General features: G+C 33.6%; 2 protein-coding genes and 1 long non-coding RNA gene across 22 annotated transcripts in view; 1 reads left to right on the top strand and 2 right to left on the bottom strand.

The window, feature by feature from the left end:
• Positions 1-8,970, top strand: part of LOC103495059 (gibberellin 2-beta-dioxygenase 6-like) — a 56,054-nt gene extending 47,084 nt beyond the window's left edge. For 2 of the 3 annotated variants that reach the window (XM_051090852.1, XM_051090854.1), the window contains 3 exons: positions 4,043-4,533; positions 4,975-5,296; positions 8,570-8,970. In XM_051090852.1, the coding sequence (XP_050946809.1) occupies positions 4,043-4,533; positions 4,975-5,296; positions 8,570-8,800 (1,044 nt within the window). In that variant the 3' untranslated portion in view covers positions 8,801-8,970. Of the gene's footprint in view, positions 1-4,042; positions 4,534-4,974; positions 5,495-8,569 lie in introns of those variants that run through there. The other variant, XM_051090853.1, reaches the window with a different exon arrangement.
• Positions 3,178-5,104, bottom strand: LOC127151346 (uncharacterized). Its single transcript, XR_007824280.1, has 2 exons — positions 4,955-5,104; positions 3,178-3,444 (listed from the first exon to the last, which is right to left on the bottom strand). It is a non-coding gene; the product is annotated as an uncharacterized LOC127151346 (long non-coding RNA).
• On the bottom strand, positions 8,367-19,238 carry LOC103495060 (uncharacterized). Of its 18 annotated transcripts, XR_007824277.1 has the most exons (10): positions 18,966-19,167; positions 18,072-18,584; positions 16,302-16,845; positions 14,874-14,976; positions 14,731-14,771; positions 14,547-14,602; positions 13,614-13,748; positions 13,461-13,537; positions 10,060-10,106; positions 8,367-8,723 (listed from the first exon to the last, which is right to left on the bottom strand). XR_007824277.1 is itself a non-coding variant. In XM_051090855.1 (3 exons), exons 2-3 carry the CDS (start codon positions 18,561-18,563, stop codon positions 16,405-16,407), a joined length of 933 nt encoding a protein of 310 aa, XP_050946812.1. In that variant the 5' UTR covers positions 18,564-18,584; positions 18,966-19,167; the 3' UTR covers positions 16,299-16,404. The 18 variants fall into 18 exon arrangements, 1 of the variants encoding a protein (XP_050946812.1); XR_007824276.1 differs by having other exon boundaries at positions 13,461-13,748; XR_007824273.1 differs by lacking the exons at positions 8,367-8,723; positions 10,060-10,106 and adding an exon at positions 14,124-14,389 and having other exon boundaries at positions 12,704-13,537.
• Positions 19,239-20,201: the final 963 nt, after the last annotated feature.

Below are 20,201 nucleotides of genomic sequence, written 5' to 3'. Positions count from 1 at the left end.
CACCTGCTTTTGGTAAGTTTTGATTGGGTTTTTGACATACCCAACAAAGATGTAATTTTGGATTAAATTAAATTATTTTTCTTAAAGGACCGTTTGGATCGTCTAGAGGTGGAACTGAGGAATTCTCTCACTTAAGGCTAAGTTGATCTCAACCTTGATCTTGGGTAAGTTGCTTCGAAGGGCTTTTTGGACCTTTAATTCTTTGAAGGTTAAGTTATTAAATTTGATGTTTTCTAACTATTTAGGACTTCGCTACTTGAAAAGCGTGATTTTTGCTGTTAGCATTCGATTAAGCATAGACAATAGCTAAATTGCATAACTCGATGTTACTGATAATGACTTATATTTTAATGATGATTGATGTTGATGACTGATGTTATTATATGGCTAGTGGTATGTTGATGAGGACGACTATGTTATGTTTATGATTAGGGTATCTCGAATGAGTATGTTATGATTGTTATGTTATGCCATGTTTATGATAATATTCTAACACGTTACATGCTATGGATAGAGTTACTATTAGCTTATTCTATTCGAGTCGTACCCACATGGGTGTCCCTCGGGATCACCACCTTTTTATGACTGCGTAGTTCGACGGGATCACCAGTCAAGTATGACATTAACATAGACATGATTATGAGTGATTCGATGGGGTCACTCACAGTCCGATGGTCTTAGTGTTTCCTTCGGGTACACTATAGACCAACTTGTCCTAGGTGTTCCTTTGGGTCACCGAAAACTAGATATGTTCCAACGGGATCATAGATTGCACGTGTTCGGGAACGTGCCAGTTCAGGAGTACCACTTTACAAGACTCTAATAATAAGTTAACAGGCACCTAGCGGGACTAGTAGTGAGTCTCTTACGGAGTATATTTTTATACAAACTCTTTCTTGTTTGATTTTTCAAGTAGAGGTAAAGGTAAAGGCAAAGGCAAGTTGGCAACTGACAAGAAGTGATCATGGCGAACCATAGGGATCAATTTGCTTCCGCTTTATGTCATTGTTTGGGATTCTAGTATTTGCATTTTTATTTTATTCTTTTATTTTTATTTTATTTCTTTAAAACTAGATAGTGCCAGAGTTAGGATTTTATTTTTAGACTTATTCCTAAATATATTTGTTTATGCTTTTAATGAGAAATTCGAGGTTTTTGTTTTATTTTTCTATTTTAAATTTACAAATTTTATTTATCTTTTCAATTAATTATGAGTTTGGGTTAGTATAAGGAGTTGAGTCATTTAAATTGTTCGACTTATTGATTTTATTTATCTTTTATTTTACTTCATAAACATAATCTTAACCTCCTTAATCATGTGATCAACATCAACAGTCATCAACATAATATCATTGATCATCATCAACAAAAATCAATCATAAACATCAACATAACTTAATTCATAACCCTTCAAAAACTACGTTCTATTTTCCACGTTTTAAAACTAGGTTATTGTTAAAGTAGATGGTATTTTAATATTCATTAATTTCTACAAAATCAATGCAAACCAAATTTATAAAAAGAAGAATTGTCAAGAATGCAAAATGTAACACCCTGAATTTAGAAAGAATACATGAATGAACCGATATCACATCTAAATGAAAGGGATCCTGAGCAAATGAATGTAAGGTTAAGAAATATTTAAAAGAATTAAAAATTGATACATATACCATCAAGGTACATCTCTTTTTGTTGGATACCCTCTTAAAAATTTAAAGCACTCGGACCTAGACGGACTTGGGGAGTTACATTTCATATTTAAAAGTTACACAAATATTAAAAAGGTGTCAAACTAAAATTTTAATTTTGTTAACTTCAATATGATTCTGCTACTTCTCGACTAATAGTTTTGATTAAATTTAGAAGTTTGTCAAAAAAAACCTAAAATATTTACTTTTGGTGATAATCTCATTCAATTAGAGAAAATTTTTATTTATTTACTTATTTTTATTTATTTATCATAGCCTACATAGATACCCTACTTAATTTGAAATTTTATTTCAAGCATAAAAATATTTTAAACCTACAAATAAATAATTAAAAAACCAACCATGCCTTTTATTTGGTGGAAGAGTGCTTTGAGTTAGCTTTTCTAGAAGATTTTAAAATGCTTTTTTAATTCTAAAAAACTTGCACGGAAGATGACAATAACGTTTTCAACCATTTAGAAATGTTTCTTTATAACCAAGCCTAAAATATATATGTACTCTCTAATTAGCAAGCTTTACCTTTTAGTTATAATATGCTCACATCTTTACTTTCTAAATTGTTTTCAATATCTGTTTCATGCATGGTTTGTATAAATAGTACTATAAATTGCTAACTTAAATTTAAACACATATAATCCACATAATTCCAACTTTAGTATACTATTTTTCAATCAATTTAGGATCAGTTAGGTTACTTTGGAATTTCTGTAGCTTTTATTGACTAATATATTTCTTTAGAAAGAAAATAAAATCAACAGTGAGATGTAAATTGTTGTGGCTAAAGAGTAAAAGTAGATGTATGATCGCATTTATTTTTATATTCATATATAAAGTCTAATTACATAACTGTTTTATATTCTTAGGATAAAATAGCTAGTAAAATGTTGGTTGCTAGAAATTACTTTGTGCCATTTTAGCATGATGGATGGCATGGAATTTACGATAATTAGGTTTAGCCTTTGGTTTTTTCCCTTTCACTTTTGCAATTTATACCTTGAGTTTCATGCTGAAACCCTTCTAGTAGGATTGATCATCCTATTGTGTAAAGTGTCATTATTTTGGGTGAAGAAACTCATTCGGTCCAAAATCTTTTATCCCAAGACAACATAACATTATCCTTCAAATATAATAAATTGAGTCAACTTATTTACTAATGTAGTAAAGTTGTATACTTTATTGATAATAAACCACAATAAACCTAGATAGTCATATACCACTTTAGTGATAGATATTGATAGATGTCTATTTGATATATATTTAGGTCTATCATGGTTTATAATTGATAGAAAGTAAAATTTTGTTATATTTGTAAATATTTTTCTTTTTCATTTAAACCAATTTCTCTAACATTTGACAATCCAAAATCCCTAAACTTGGTTTAGTTCCTACGAGGATGTCATGTCCAAGAAACATCCGCAGCAAAAAGATATAATTAGAAACTAGTGCCATCTTTGGAATGGTTCTAAAATTGTTAAAAATCATATGTTTATGTTTCTGTCACTCCAAGACACTTTTTAATCACTTAAAAATAATTGAATATTTAATTTTACATTTTAAATATAATTTTCATATCATCGAAATTAGTTTTGAATGAATAAATGATTGTTTTTAGAGTAATTGAAAATAACAAAAGTGATTCAACATCTGAATTTTTGTAATCACCATGAATCCTCGCCCAATTGAATTTTGACAGGAGGCACCTGTAAATTATCATTTATCCTCGGCCTTCATCCATCTTAACAAAACCGACGGAACAAATGAAGAACCCAAACATGGCAGGTTTGGTTAGGTTCGTCGAAGAAGAAAAAAAACAATGACGTTTAAGACCAACTACTCATCAATTATGCACAAAGTAAAGAATCTGCAGAGCATAAACAATTAATTAAGAGAAACTAAATAAACAATCAAGGAAAAAGAGAACATTCTATTTCATATGGGCCTACTGCCAATTGGGAACAAACTTGCCACATGACAACAAAAGGGTCCCAATATAAACTTTTTCTTGTCCCCCAAAAGTCAAAAGGTTGAAGGTAGGTTTGGATCTTTCCTTTGCATCATTTTCCCACTTTCTTAGGCTTAGTTTCCCATCGTTAATATTAAAATGGGTCAAAACAGACCTTGTCTTCCCAAATTTTTGTGAGAAACTGGAATGAGAGAGAATCAATATGGTCGCGACAATTGTCACTACATGGTAGCTCCTTTACAATGTCCTCTTCTGCCCTCTTTGTTTGCTTCCACTTGTGATCTTCCTCCTCACAATTTAAGACCCAACTTCTCTTTTCCAAGGGAATATAAATAACACTTCTCAGTTCTCAGTTTCATAACTTTTGTAGAAAACCCAAATGCTTGAGGAAAATACTACTACGATGATGGACTCTAATCCACCACTATTCGATCAATATGAGTTCCTTTTGCAATCCACGGCTCATTTACAACCATTTAACAATGGAAATCTACCAACTAACTCTGTCATGGAGGAATGCCAGCTCCCTCTTATTGATCTTAAAGGTTTGAAAAGTAGCAACGAAAAGGAGAGGGTGGCTTGTAGAAGAGAGATTTTTGAAGCATCGGAAGAATGGGGATTCTTCCAAGTGATAAATCATGGGATACACACAGAGCTACTGAACAGAATGAACAAAGAACAAATAAAGTTGTTTGGGGTACCCTTTGAGAAAAAAATTACAAGTGGGATTTTGGATAATTCTTACAGATGGGGAACACCCACTGCAACCCACCCAAACCAGTTCTCTTGGTCTGAAGCTTTTCATATTCCCCTCACAAAGGTCTCTGAAGCTGCCTGCTATGGCGACTTCATTTACTTAAGGTATCAATTCTATCTATCAACCTTTATCCACCTATATACTTCTCTTACGCATTGTGATTATTACATTGTTAGTTTCAATACTTAAGAACATTGTGTCTATATCAAACTATATGGGCTTTTAGACTTGAAAAAGTTTTACATTAATCAGATTATGCTTTTATTTGTTAATCATTTACAGAAGTTACCTAATGATCATGTCACATTCATATTTTAGTTTAAATTTTTAGGAACATGATTCAATGATTTTATGAAGTTCGATTTATAATCTAATTGTTCACAAACATCTAGCGAACTTGAAGAGTTTAGCTCTTGTAGACATTTTCACAAACAGTTAGAGCGCAAAAGATAATGACACTTCATGCTTGCGCAGATGTACTAAATTAGCAAACAATAAGAAAAGCCTATTAATGAATTGACTGACCTTACATCATGGAACGGCAGGGAAGTGATGGAGGAAGTGGCAAGCGCGATGTCGAAGGTAGCAAGAAAATTGGCAGGAGTTTTAGTGGAGAGTATGGGGCAGAGGAAGGAATTATTAGAGGATATTTGCGACGAGAGCACATGCTTCCTCCGGTTGAATCACTACCCAATTTGTCCATTTTCCGGCGAAGTTTCGGGGCTGGTGCCACACACGGACAGCGATTTTCTTACGATACTTCATCAAGATTCCGGCGGTGGCCTTCTGGTGATGAAAGGATCGCAATGGTTAGCTGTGAAACCCAACCCGCAAGCCCTTGTTGTCAACATTGGAGACCTTCTTCAGGTACAGACTCCAATTTCTTTTCATATAATAGATTACCATTCGCTGTTCTTTGAGTTTCAATTTACCAAAATTAGCTAATTTATTTATTATAAAATACAGCAAACAAATATAGTTGCGAAAATTTTGGATGAATTTTACTATATCTTTTTATAGATACTTTTGATTTTTTATAATATATATCCATAAATATCCTTAAAATATCCGATCCATCCTTATTCATATATAAAATAAAATTTTGTTATAGTTATAAATATATTTTTAAAACAATTTTCACTAATGGAATCGCATTTAATATAATTTATTTCTTTTCATCGCAATAACAAATTTTTTCCAGTAGTTTGGAAGTTTCTTAGTTTTAATTTGGTTTAAATTTCGAACATTTAGACTTTGTTTCTATAGGCTAAATTTTATAAATAGTTTAGTTGTGGTAAAAAAAATATAAGCCTTACAAATATTAAGTAGTGTCAAATCATTAAGTTTCTAAATATCTTGTTTTAGTTCAACACTGTAAATAAGAAGAAGAGTCTATGACTTAAACAGTTAATGTCGACAGTTACAAAAACAAAAATCCTAAAGACATTGTTATATGAACTAAATTTATAACTTGACCTTTAAAAAAGACATACTCTATTGACCAACACAATATGTCTATTAGATACGTGTCGGGCGAATATAATTCAAACATTTCAATTTATTAACAGCTAAGAATTTCTTCATTTCAATTGTCTAATCTAAGATAGTGGAACTGTTTATTATGATAGTCGTTATTACCAATATATAAATGCATGAACTCAAAGACCTTTGAGGAAAGCTCTCAAAAGATCTCAATTTATTTTTTCTTTTTTTTAGAAAGAATGAACATCTCAACCTCTTAAAAATAATGAATGTAAAATAATGAATAAATCAATGAGAAGATAGAAATAGTACTTAAATCATTTAATAAACGAAATCTTATTATGCATTTAAATAAATAAAAAATAGCCATCTGACTTAACCTAACTTGATAAGAGGAAAGTGACTTTCTAATTTGAGTCTAGTGATCTAGATTGTCTTGAAGATATTTTTAAAAGAACTCACTTTTGTTTAAATTTTTTTATATAAAAAATGTTCAAAATATATTTAAAAATTATTTTCAAAAGATCAATTTTTTTTAAAAAAAAAAGCGAATGGCTAAATTAAATACATAAAAATGAATTTCAAATAGAAATTTTAAAATATTACATATCTAATCCTTCAATATTTTTCGTTTCAATTTAATCCATGGATTTGAAAATGCTCTCGATATTATCATTGAGAAGGTGAAATTTTAGGTATTTTAAGTAGATGTATAATGCTTTGAATCCCATTAGTTAGTATGAAATTATAAAATTGTCCGTACTCTTCTAAATTTGTAAAACTTTATCCAATCAAGAGGAGTCCAAAAAATAAAAATAAAATGAACATCCCAACCTATAGAAAAATGTTATGATTCAACTTAATTAAACTGTCGGCACAAATATGCAAAAGTTCAGTCTCATAATTTATTATTATCTTTTGTTTTTTCATTTAATTTGTCTGGTATTTGAAAAGGACATGTCTTTCTCCATCAAAGTATATACCAATTTTCAACTCCATTTTTTACGTTTCAAAAGTTTTATTTTGTCTCCATTGTTATAATTTTTTTTAAATAAAACATATGGTCAACAAAATCATTAATAGTGTTGAGACAAAGAACCTAATATATATTCTTTTTAGTATAATGGTACCACCAAATGGGTTTTCCAATTAAATAAGAGTTGATTTAGTGAGGTTGGTCGTCAACTTCTATAATTATACCATAAAAATACATTGGTAGGGGACAAATTATAGTAAAATATTTCTTAAAAAAAAAAAAAAAGAACTTTGAACTTCTTTCTATCTATATCTCCATCTCTCTGAATATACATAAAAAGTTGGACTTTCAACATTTTGAAGTCGGTATATAAATTGGCTAGATAACATTTTCTTCTTAATACTTCTGATAACGATTTAGTCCAATAATTTGGTGTCTAATATTAAAGCTATTGCAATCAATGCTCAAATTATTAAACCACCTTTTAGTTTTTGACTATTGGTTTTCTTACTTCATTCATTTGCAATATTCCATTCCATGTTTAATGCTGTTTTTCTCCACAGAATATTTGGGTGAAAAATGCTTACTCAACAAATCAATCTCTATACATGCAACACATCATAACAAATAAAAGTATCAGAACCAAAATATTATAAGAGCAAAAATATGAGTCATTCATAACGTTTTAGAATTATACAATTTGGTTGACTTTCATTTTATATATTTTTGCCTCCTTATGGAAGTTCTTGACCCAAATGTGTGTGATATCTCTCCCCGTTAACCTTCAAAGGATTCCCTTGGTTAGTCCACCTGGGTTGTATCCACTGAAACAGAACCTTAATCTAAACCAACCTATTATTACAACATAAACTAACCTATTATTACAACATAAACTAACAACCTATTATTAGAAATAAACTAACTTTAGTTATTTTCTCATTGTTTTCATCTTTATTTTATTTCTGGTTGAAATATCTAAATCTTGGAATGCAGAAAGAAATGTTGAAGAATATGATAGGGCATGATTAACTTCATGATTTTTTCTTCAAAGCTGAGTGAGTCTACATTTTGGATTCAGACCACAAGATATTCTAGTCTCACATAACTACATCATTGAAAACATTTGCAATATAATAAACAAACCTAGGGTGTGTCTAAAAATGGGTAAAAGTATTTTTTTTTTCTAGACCTTAACTCAGAGATCCTACAAATGTATGGGATTGAATTTTTGATCTCTTAGGTTGAAAATATATATGTCTAAACCAGTTGAGTTATGTTCAAAATGGTAAAAAACTAGTACCACATAAAACACAGTAAAAAGAGCTTCTAAGATAGGATTCGAATATCCTACAAATTTCAAACAAAAACAACCTTCACAACCCCACTGCGTTCCTCATCTCACAAGGAAATCATCCTCAAACTCAAACAGGAAAATTCCTTGGCTTTTAGGATGAGTTTTGGGATTCCTTTCAAAAAGTATTTTGCCTTTTCAAGAGAAATGTTTATTTGCACTTTTGGAAGAAAACTAATACATCATCTTATTTGATGTTAGTATTTCTCAAACTAGTTTTGATTATCAAATATTACAAGTACAATGGATTAATATGTAAGTTGAGAACTAGTAAGGTAGAGAAAGTAGAAACTCACTACAAAAGATCATGGACTAATAAGTTAAGCTGCAGGCCTGGAGCAATGATACGTACAAGAGTGCAAAGCATAGGGTCGTCGCTAACCTGACGAGGGAAAGATATTCAATCGCATACTTCCTCTGCCCTTCTTATCACTCTCAAATTGGGAGTTGCAGACAGCCTTCACCTTATAGACTCTTCACTTTTGCTGAGTACAGAAAACAAGTCAGAGATGATGTGGAAAAAACTGGCTACAAAATAGGTCTTTCAAATTTTCGGCTTTAAATCACAGCAATAACAAATAAAAGTACTATACGGAAGACCAATACTATAGCAAATACCAATTCAACTGAAGCACATATAGAATGAAATTGTAGTTGCATCGACAACAACTCAATGTTACATAAAGGAAAAAAGTCTTTGAAGAAATCTCATGCGCACAAAACTGTTCCTGGTTTAACCTTGACTCAAATAGCTACTGATACAGGATATATATCTAATTTCACAGCGTAAAATTCCCAGAAAGAATTCCAACCATGTCAAGAACATGTTCCATAAGCTTAAAAACATAGCTACCACTATTATATATACACACACACACACTATATATATATATAAATAAAGAAAACAAGAAATATAAAGTCAACAAGCTTATGTATGCTTAAAAAGAATATTCAATGCATTTCACTTTTAAAATTGATTTTAAGTTTTCCTTACACTACTAATTTGATCCTATTATTTTTAACTAAGTGTTTGGCAACTGTGACTATCAAAACATTCAACTGAGACTAAAGACAAGACCCTCAATCAATAGCTATGTCCATCGGTCGTGGCATTCTATAGTTTTGGCTAAAGCAGACATATTGCACCTTTTTATCCTCTAAATATCAAGAAAAAGACCATGACAAGAACTTGCGCTATAAAATCCACGTGTCTTTCATCTTTGTACCAACAAGAAATATGAAGTCAATAGGCTTAAGTATGCTTAAAAAATATATTTGATGCATTTCAATTTTAAAATTGATTAATTTTAGTTGTTTACCTCGTGATACTATTTTGTCTGTTTATTATGTTTACCAAGTGTTTGACATATACCTAACAAAAGTTGGGTTCATATTCAATTTGCACACCTAATGTGTACCTATTGTGCTAACACGTGCCCAACATGTGTCTGAAATGTTTCTTTTTTCTTTGATAACCGTAAGTGTCCGGGCCAACTTACACACACCTCCATTAATCTCATGGACAACCCTGTCACACCCCGTCCTGCACGAGACCTAAAATGTCATGCGAAACGCGGCATCACTTGAGTATCTCTGAAGCGTTAAATGCCAAATACACTCAATTTTAATGTCCTTAAGCTTTGCTTAATCGCCTAGCCTCTTAAACTTAACTTAGAAAATATGCCTTAGGCGATAAAAACAACTTAACACAAAGAATAAGAAGTAAACATTCCTTTTATTAACTTAAGTCACGTGATTACAACACTTTACAACACTTAGCCAACAATACATACTCAAAACTTAAACTTAAAATCTAAATACCTAGCAAGTCTTTCATCCTTCCTTACTTGTCCTTAACGCCCGATCACCTGGAAGTAAAACTTTAAGACATAAACCTAAAAGACTCGGTGAGGTTTTATGAAATCTTTTTCGCAAAATGCCTTTTTAAAACATCATTTCGCCAAACATTTCAAATCACATAAATTCATCTCTTATGTAAACATATCATTTCGCATATCACATCAATATACATTTCACATATCACACATTAGTCAAGTCATTCCTTTCGCCAAGAATCCTGAATCATTCTCTATGCAAGAACTCACCATCTCGCAAATATCCTAATTCATTCTTGTTGCTTAGGCCACTAAACACAATGCAGTCTTTTTCTACATTGGCCAGCTTCACTCCACCTTGTAGTCCTTTTCTACATGACTGTCTTTACTCCTTACGTGCACTTAACAACCAACTCATTTATAGGAAATAGACTAATGGTTTAGACACCATTTCATAATCACTGAAACACAAAACATACTTTAAAACATAATAACCATGCTTTAAACATAGGATAGACTTTACTTAAAAATTTCTTTAGAAACATTTGTATTGAAATCATCACTCAACCAGTAAACACTTTAATAAAGATGACTTGAAATTATTTTAATACTTTGAAGAAAACACTCACACTACTTAGATACTTAAACTTCGAAGGCTTTTCTTCTTCTTCTTCTTGCGTAGACACTTTGGCACTTCAACACTTAAGACTTTTCTCTTTAAATTCGTAGAATAACCATGACAAATAATTTGGCTGAAGACTCTAATTTATACTAATCCTTAAACAAACTTAGTCACCTTAAACTCTTGATAAGCCCAACACAGTAAGTCCACTAATCTAATCCCAGAAAAAAAGGACAAAACGTGTAAGAAAGCTGTTGGTGAAGAGATCGTTGAACAATGAATTTTGAGAACACCTCGACAAGCGTTTATGCTTCAAGTGCAACGAGAAATACTCTAATGATTATCGTTAAAAGGGAAGGGAAAATTGGGAGTTGATGCTGTCCATATTAAACAAAGAAGAAGAATTTGAGGATGTTAAAGAGACCGAAGAAGTTGAAGCTAAAATGGTGGAATTGAAAATAATGGAGATCACTAAGGAGTTCACACCATCAAGGGGTTTCCAGAAAAAGGGACCATCAAGCTGAAGGATGAAATCAATGATAAAGGTGTGATTGTTTTGATCGATAGTGGAGCATCTCATAATTTCATACATCAGAAATTAATAGAGGAATTGAGGTTGAGAGTGACCAAAGGGACTAGATCCGGAGTCACGATAGAGGATGGCATGGAAATAGAAGGGGGTAGAAAGTGCAGAGGGTTGAGGTGAGATTGCCAGAGCTGAGTAATCAGGCCAATTACTTAGCTACCAATCTAGGGAAGATGGGTGTAATTTTGGGATGCCATGGTTATGCTCCACTGATTTTATGGGAGTACATTGGCCAACAAAAACGATATCGTTCATGACGGGGAAGAAATTGATCATTATCGAGGGAGATCTGGCATTAATCATAGCATAATGTTCAACTAGGAGGAGGAGAATCAAGGTTTTTGGATTGAATTTCAAAACCTGGAGATGGAGGAAGGAGGGGGCAAGGAAATGGTAATCATTGAAAGGGGTGATGAAGAAGGGCTTCCGATGGTTTAGCCATTGTTAAAATTGTATGTTGACATATTCGCAACATCGAAAAAGTTACTGCCAAGAAGAGATATAGATAACAAAATTCTATTAGTCGAAGGGGAAAAACCAATCAATGTGAGACCATATACCATGCGCATGTACAAAAAGGGGAGATGGAGAAACTAGTCATGAAGATGCTAGAGGGCCAGAGGCAAGAGTAACTCAACCCTGCCAGAGTCCATATGAATCTGATATAACTAGTGAAGAAGAAAGATGGTGGATGGCGTTTTTGCATGACTATCGCAAACTAAATTAAGTAACCATAGCTGATAAGTTCCCTATTCCGGTGATAGAAGAACTACTCAATGAGCTACATGGTGCAGCCATCTTCTCAAAATTATACCTTCGTTCAGGGTATCACCCAATTAGAATGGGAGATGGGGATATCGAAAATACCGCATTTCATACACATGAGGGTCATTAATAAAAGGATTGGGTTGAATACAATGTAAAGATATTATTGTATATCTTTTAACTAGATATACAAAGTAGAACATTTCAATACTTTAAACATTTTTATTGTTGTATTGGATCCACAAGTAAGCCTATGGATCCTTAAGATTGGTGTGGTTGATTAATATATTATATCCCATAGCATCCTTTTAGATCCGGGATCGAGCCAAGTATCACAACTTCTTCTACCCATCCTGTACATTGTCCTTTTTGTTCTGTCTTGGAATACAAATTTTTTAGTAGATGAGATTTTACGAGAAAAGTTCATATTCACAAGTAGAGCAATAACTTTTTTTTAATGTGAATTTGACATAATAGGTGAGAAACCACTATTTACAAATAATAATTTAATTGATTTAATTGAAAAAGAATAATTCTCTCTTAGCATTTGTCAAATTCCATGATTATAAGTTCATAACCCTATCCCATTCCATTCCCATTTTGGGCCAAACAGATCTACTAATTCTTTGATTCCAGTTAGTAAGAGGGATATTGAACTAAAAAATAGATTCTAGAAGCTAAATTAAAAAAGGGTATACTGAGCAATATCAATAATCGGGTTCATAGATATTCCTAGTATAGTAGATGCTATCACACGTACAATCATACTCAATTTAATGGAATTGTTCGATCTTAAAGGAGGTTTTCTATAATTTCGCACGTGAATATCTAGTCATGCCGTTTGGTCTGACAAATGCCCCCGCCACCTTTCAATCTCTCATGAATCAAGTTGGTATTCTTCGACGATATTCTAGTGTATAGCCCGAATGCTACTACACATAAGATGCACTTGGGAGCGATGTTTACTATTATGAAAGATAACGAGTTATTCGCCAATAGAAAGAATTGAGTGTTTGGTCACTCGAGAATACAATACTTGGGACATTGGAATTCAAGTAAAGGGGTCGAAGCTGATAGGGAGAAGGTGAAAGCCATGGTGAACAGGCCTCAATCCAAGGACATCTCAGAACTCAAGGGGATTCATAGGCTTAACTGGATATTATCTACGTTTTGTGAAACAATATGAAAAGATTGCAGCTCCTCTTACGAAAGTCCTATAGAAGAACTTTTTTGTTGGAATGAGGAAGCTACTGTAGCTTTTGAAGCCTTGAAACGTGTAATGGTGTCAATACCAGTCTTAGCTCTTCCAAATTTCTCTGTCATTTGTCATTGAAACTGATGCATCGGATTATGGTCGGGGAGCAGTCTTGTAGCAGAATTCGAAACCAGCTGCTTATTTCAAAGGAACTTTTACCTTGAATACAGACCAAGTCCATCTATGAGATGAAATTAATAGATGTGCTGTTGGTGGTCCAAAAGTGGAGACACTACCTGTTAGGAAGGAAATTGAGGGTCAATTCAAACCAAAAAGCTTTAAAGTTCCTCATTGAACAAAGGGAGGTTCAACCTCAGTTCCAAAAATGGTTGGAGAAGCTGCTTGGATATGATTTTGAAATTTTATATCAACCAAGTCTCCGAAACAAGGTAGTAGATGCTCTTTCTCGACTTAATCACCCGGCGGAGCTGCTGGTTTTATCGGCACCTGGCAAAGTGGATTTGAACAGCTTTAAAATAGATGGAAGAAGATGAAGAATTGCATAATAATATAGATGTGTTGAAGGAGAATCTAGAGGGAAAGCCGAAGTTAAAATGGAGTAATAACCGACTGATGTACAAGGGAAGATTAGTATTATCGTGTACTTCATAGCTAATACCATCTTTATTATATACGTATCACAATTCGGTGCTAGGAGGCCACTCTGGGTTTCTAAGGACTTACAAAAGATTGACCAGGGGGAGCTTCATTGTGTAGGGATGAAAAAAGATGTGAAGAAATACGTCGAACAATGTGAAATATGTCAACAGAATTAATCTGAATCATTGTCACTGGTCAAACTCCTTTAGCCCTTACCATTACCTGAGTTATACTGAAAGATTGGACCATGGATTTCATTGAGGGATTGCCAAAATCGGGAGGATATGACTCTATCATCGTGGTGCTGGACTGACCGAGTAAATTTGGCCATTTTATTGTTCTCAAACATCCTTGCACAGCCAAGCAAGTTGCTGATGTGTTTAATGACTGGGTGGTAAGCAAACACGGGATCCCAAAATTGATCATCACCGATCATGACAAGATCTTCCTAAGTAGTTTCTAGAAGGAATTGTTTTCGGCAATAGGAACTGTTTTAAAAAGAAGCACTGCAAAGCATCAGCAAACTGATGGCCAAACAGAGAGGGTGAATCGTTGTTCGGAGACATACTTGAGGTGTTTTTGCAATGAGCAACTGGCGAAATGGAAAAAATGTATACCATGAGCAGAATTATGGTACAATACTACCTTGCATCATCTCCATTTTAAGCGGTTTAAGGTAGACCCCCACCTCCTTTGATTGCCTATGGAGACCCAAAAACAACAAACAATAGTGCAGAACAATTATTAATGGGCAGGGATATGAACATTAATGCCTAGAAAGAGAAGTTGGTGGTAGCTCAGAACTGGATGAAAAAACAGACTAACTTACATCGGAGGGAATTGAACTTCCAAGTGGTCGACGAAGTGTATCTGAAATAGATGTGAAAAGTTGTCACCAGAAAAAGATGTGAAAAGTTGTCACCGAAGTTCTATGGTCCTCGCCATATTATTGAAAAAATAGAAGTGGCCTACCATTTAGAACTACCACCTAAAGCACTGACCCACAATGTCTTCCATATCTCTCAACTCAAAATGAAGTTGGGCCAAACTCAGCAAGTCCAGCACCTTCCTCCAGCTTTAACAGAAGAATTTAAGTTACAATTGAGACCAGAAACTGTGTTAGGAGTGAGATGGAACAGAGAAATCGCAGGCAACGAATGGTTGGTGAAATGGAAGAAACTACTGAACAGTGAGGCCACTTGGGGGTCGGTATATCTCATGAATCAGCAATTCCCTTCTTTCCACCTTGAGAACAAGGTGCAACGAGCCGACCGGTATTGTTAAACCTCCAATTGTTCATACATATAAAAGGAGAGAAAGGAAATGCACGTGAAATGGCTATGGGAGAAGCCATTGGAGATGATGGAAGTACCTAAGGACCCCACTAGGTTGATGGTATAAGTAAAGAATGTTTTGGGATTGATGCTTTAGGCTTCATTTTGGTAAAAAACTGCTGTAAGCTTTCAGAGAGAGGATTCCAGCCATCTCGAAGGAGCTGGTTATTTCTTTATTTGTCTGTCCTTGTTTTCCATTAGTGTTCTTCATTAGCTATAATTTGGCTTGTAGAACTTGTGTTATTATTGCATTATATATATTAAGCATTGTGTTGCTTCTGTTTTTAGTCTTTGTTGAGATCTTTCTGAGTCTTAGGTTAAGGAGTCTTAACATTTTACCACCCGATTATTCTTCCTCTGTCTCATCTACATTGGCATTTTACTCCTTCCCTTTCTCATCTCACTAACATTCAACATTTTGTCCTGACCATCCCCTTTGTATTGTGTTTTTTACTCCATCTTTGCCGACTCTTCTTTCTTTTCATCCCTCTTGCCTTGCTAGTTAGATCTCCTGAACTTTTTCAGAGGGATACTCGGGTATGATCATCGTATTCCCGCCACTCTTCAAACTCGACCAAATAACTTCCGTATCAAGTTTTCTTTCTTTGCTTTGATGACTACTAATCTTCTCTCTTCTCTTTCCACCCATCTTTGTTAAGAATCCCTTATCCTTTGTCTTATTTCTCTCATTTCTCTCTGTGTCTCTAAGAATACATTAATTCCATGATCAAGATCCATTACTAAAATTGATGTTTCAAGATGAATGGCTCTGAGATCAATTTAGTAGGATACTTCCTAACAAGAACAAGATCTTAATTTATCTTTGTGTTATGTGTAAGCTCGAACAATTTGATTTTTGGCCGAGAGACTTCCCAACAATTTTTCTTTATAATATTGATGAAAATGTTTAGGTGTTTTTTCCTTTCCCAAAATGCATATGGCAAATTTGAACACTTTAAATGCTTGTCAAGGCCATCGGGTCCAAATCTTTGTGATATGTGTAAGCAGTAAACAACTCTTGAAAGTGTTGCACTCAAAATAACTAAAAGCAAAAGAGTGAAAGTACCTCAGATCCATCATGCTTGTCAGCCCATTATCAAGGATCAAAAAACATCTTGGGATATCTACTCTCTCTTCAAACATCACTGTAGTACATTTGTCTGTTTTATTTAGCCAAGGAATATTGCAACCTTATCTCTCAGGCTGCTCTTCTTCTTCATTACTGAGACTACTTCTCCAACATTATCATTATGCCTTTGATTTTGACTCTTTAAGTCACAAGAAAATTGTACATCTGTTGTAAGAAATTTGGATTGCTCAATCTCTACAGACTTCTTAAGCAAAGGACCCAAAAACAAATCCAGCATGTCCTTCGCAGGATCTCCCATTGTCCTGACACTTCTATCAACCTTTTCACCACCTGAAATTGCAGTTGACTCATGAGGAATTGAGGTTTTAAAATCCAGTGCACTCTGCTTGCTATCCTTATTAGTAATAAAAGATCCTTCAGCTTGATTCATGGTGTAGCTTGTTCTTTGATTTATTCTACTAGATTCACGTTCTGCATATATTTTGTGCCTATCATCCCTATCCTTGTCAGCTTCAACATACTGCATGCAAATGAAAATAATTATGTTCCTAAAACTGAATAGTAGATAAATTAAAAGCATAAATAGTTAAAATAAGCAAACCCACCAAACATTCAACCTTTGAAGCACAAAGACTTCATGTGATGTAGAGAATTGGTATCAGATACAAGATACCAATTCTCCTAGGTATGTATCTAATACACGATTTTAGCACATCTGTTTTTTTTTTCTTTCTCTAATATAAAATGCATATGTCCCCTTCTGGGTACGTGAAGGGACACTTTAGACCTTTCTAAAATAAATAAAAGCTCATCTAATCTTTCCCAATCCAAAATTAATCAGTTTATTTTAAAAGCCCGTTGCCCCTAGTCAAAACTTAATAATAATAATAATAATAATAATAATAATAATAATAATAATAATAAATAAATAAATAAATAAAATAAACCCTAGAGTCATCTAATCATGATTAAGTCCACATAAAGTCTGGCAAAAAATAACCCACTCAAATATCTTCAACAATTCAACAATGTTCTTCATTTATCTTTGTACTTCTCCCTCTAATCTTCTTCTTTGATCTATCCAACTCCAATGCGCCACCAAGGTAATCTATCAACCTTTTCATAATAATAATAATAAATAAATAAATAAAATAAACGCTAGAGTCATCTAATCATGATTAAGTCCACATAAAGCCTGGCAAAAAACAACCCACTTGAATATCTTCAACAATTCAACAAAGTTCTTCATTTATCTTTGTACTTCTCCCTCTAATCTTCTTCTTTGATCTATCCAACTCCAATACGCCACCAAAGTAATCTATCAACCTTTTCTAAGGTAATCTATCAACTATTATATTTTAATATCTCTGATGTTGCTTTTTGTATCATATTTTGACGTTTGTATTGTATTTTGTACTATTGTCATTAACTTGACATTTTATGATTTTTAGTGGATACATTTAGTATCTTCATGTTAAATTTACATATCCTAGAATCTAAAATTCAAAAAGAAAAGGTATCATCAATGCATCTGTATCCTATCTTCTTCAAAATTGGTACATTGACGTATCTTCTATCGTGTCCATATTCTATATTTGTATCCTTGTCTGTGCTTCGTAGCATTCAACTATCTGTCAATCTCTAAAGCATACCAATAATGTTAGGAATAACATAAATTGATTACTACTTCCTACAATCGTAAGAAAATAAAATGTAGCTTTTCTTATGTAGTAGAGGGTAAACAACCTCTTTTGCAATGACCATTAGATCTTCCACTGTCAGTCCAATATCATCATCATCATCCGGAGGTCGAACTTGGATATCCAAATTGATATCCAAGTTTCTAGGTCCTTTTCTTTTTTCCAAGGCAGAGCTCAAAGGCTTCCTCCTAACTCTATTTGATTTCTTAGCTGGGACTGCCTCAGCGTCATGACCATCCTTAGCCGCATCAATTTGACTTGGTTTTAGTTTTCTTCCCTTCCTTCTCTTAGATTCACATTGCAGGATGCATGAATCATCCATCAAAGCTTCTTTCTGTTGGTGCAACACTGATTTTGGATGACACCTAACCGAATTTGCTTCCTTGGCTAGGGATGCTTGAGAGTCAAGTTCTTCCTCTAGACCCTTCTTGTTGTTTTCTGCATCATTAGTTCTCTGTACTTGGTTGTCAGCACGGACTCCCAACATCCACTGCGGTAAACGACGCCCAGTTCCTCCATCAGAAGCAACTCTCACCATCTGTGTTTACCTGATATTATCCTGAACCACGAATACAGGCAGTTTGATGCAATATACATAACTAAGGAAGAACTTCAAACATTAAAGAATCCACAAAACCACTCCGAACCGGGAAAATATATCAACCGTAACATCATTAAATCTTCAAGAGGATGAGAGATTACACGGGTGAGAACGAAACGTAGATAATTAAAATCATCCCAAGGCTCTACACTCGGCTCAAAATAGAAAAGAAATATACAATTTTATGATTCCTTGCCTGAAAACTCAAGGATCAGGTATTGCAAAAAGGAAATAACTTTTACGTCCGTTAGAATTTCAGTTCAATTTTCACGAATTGGAGATTAATCGTATTCGAGACCTAACTTATTATCGGAAGTGGGAAAGAGGATTGCTATCGACCTGCAAAATTTGACGAGCTTTGCCGGCTGATCTTGGAGATCCGTTTCAGGAATGGCGACGGATAACACCGAACAACGATTCACAAGTAATCACGGCCCCTCGGTGGAGGTGAGAAGCCCAAAACCATATTACAAATCTTGAAAATAGTTTAAAAAAAAGAACAATAATAATAAAATTATTAAAAAAACACACATAATGGCCAAAAAAACTGGAAAATTGCCTCACTAACTCAAAACTTTTCAATTTTTATGTGTAATTGACCTCTTTTTAGAAACCATATTTTTCTAAACAAATTGTACAAATAACTCAAAAAAGAAAAAAAAAACTTTTCTAAGACAGACGTATTCTTCAAATCTTCTTGGTTATTAACCTTTTTCACATGTGAACTACTTGTTTTACCCCATTTTAAAATCCCTCCCTCCTCTTCCCTTTGACGACCAATTAAATTGAGAAGCAATGCAACACCAACATTCTACCACATCATTTTTTGTTAACCAATACTCTATCACTAGCATTGAATGTTAGTGATATCAAGCATGGGACAATAATGGAAGGTCACTCTTGTTCACTTTCGGTTGAACACTCTAAATTTTCCCATTATTCTCTCAGTTTCAGGTGAATATTTTCGGTGTCAATCACTTTCAACTTTGTTCAGTTTTATTTTCGGTGTGAGTATAGAGCAAGCATTCTTGGAAGAAGATCATTCATCACAACCAGAAATGAAGAGCAATGTAAGTGTTAAAGAAGTCCTCCAAGCATTTATTCGCCTTATGATAAAAGATTCCTTACCACAATATCAATGACCGCTTACAATATTGTAAGTGATCGTTGACTATGAAAGATGGGATAGCGTACCACCACATCCCAGACAACGTATGTTAAGGTCCATGATAATTTGTAAAACTATAAGGGTGTGTTTGGGGGAAGGAAAGAGTTATGGAGGAAAAGGATTATAATAATCCTAGGATTATGATAATCCTAGTGTTATGATAATATGTGTTTGGGAAAAAGATTATTATTGGTAGTGTTATGGTAATATGTGTTTGGGAGAAAAAATATGAAAGGTAGTGTTATGATAGTATGTGTTTGGAGGAGGGATTATGATAGTAGTGTTATGATAATATGTGTTTGGGGGAACAGTTATGATTGTAATAATTTAAAAAACAATAATAAATTTTTGATTGGATTATTTGGGTAGGGTAATGTAGGGTTGTAAGAAAGTAAAAATAGGATAAG

This window comes from Cucumis melo, chromosome 10 (genome assembly GCF_025177605.1).
Source record: "Cucumis melo cultivar AY chromosome 10, USDA_Cmelo_AY_1.0, whole genome shotgun sequence".
In the NCBI taxonomy this organism is placed as follows: Eukaryota; Viridiplantae; Streptophyta; class Magnoliopsida; order Cucurbitales; family Cucurbitaceae; genus Cucumis; species Cucumis melo.
This window is presented reverse-complemented; position numbering and strand designations above follow the sequence as displayed.

Coding starts and splice junctions, on each gene's coding strand:
- LOC103495060 (XM_051090855.1), bottom strand. CDS start 18,563: ATGGTGAGAGTTGCTTCTGATGGAGGAACTGGGCGTCGTTTACCGCAG. Junction 16,846..18,071: donor TAATGGTCATTGCAAAAGAG/GTTGTTTACCCT, acceptor ATTTGCATGCAG/TATGTTGAAGCTGACAAGGA.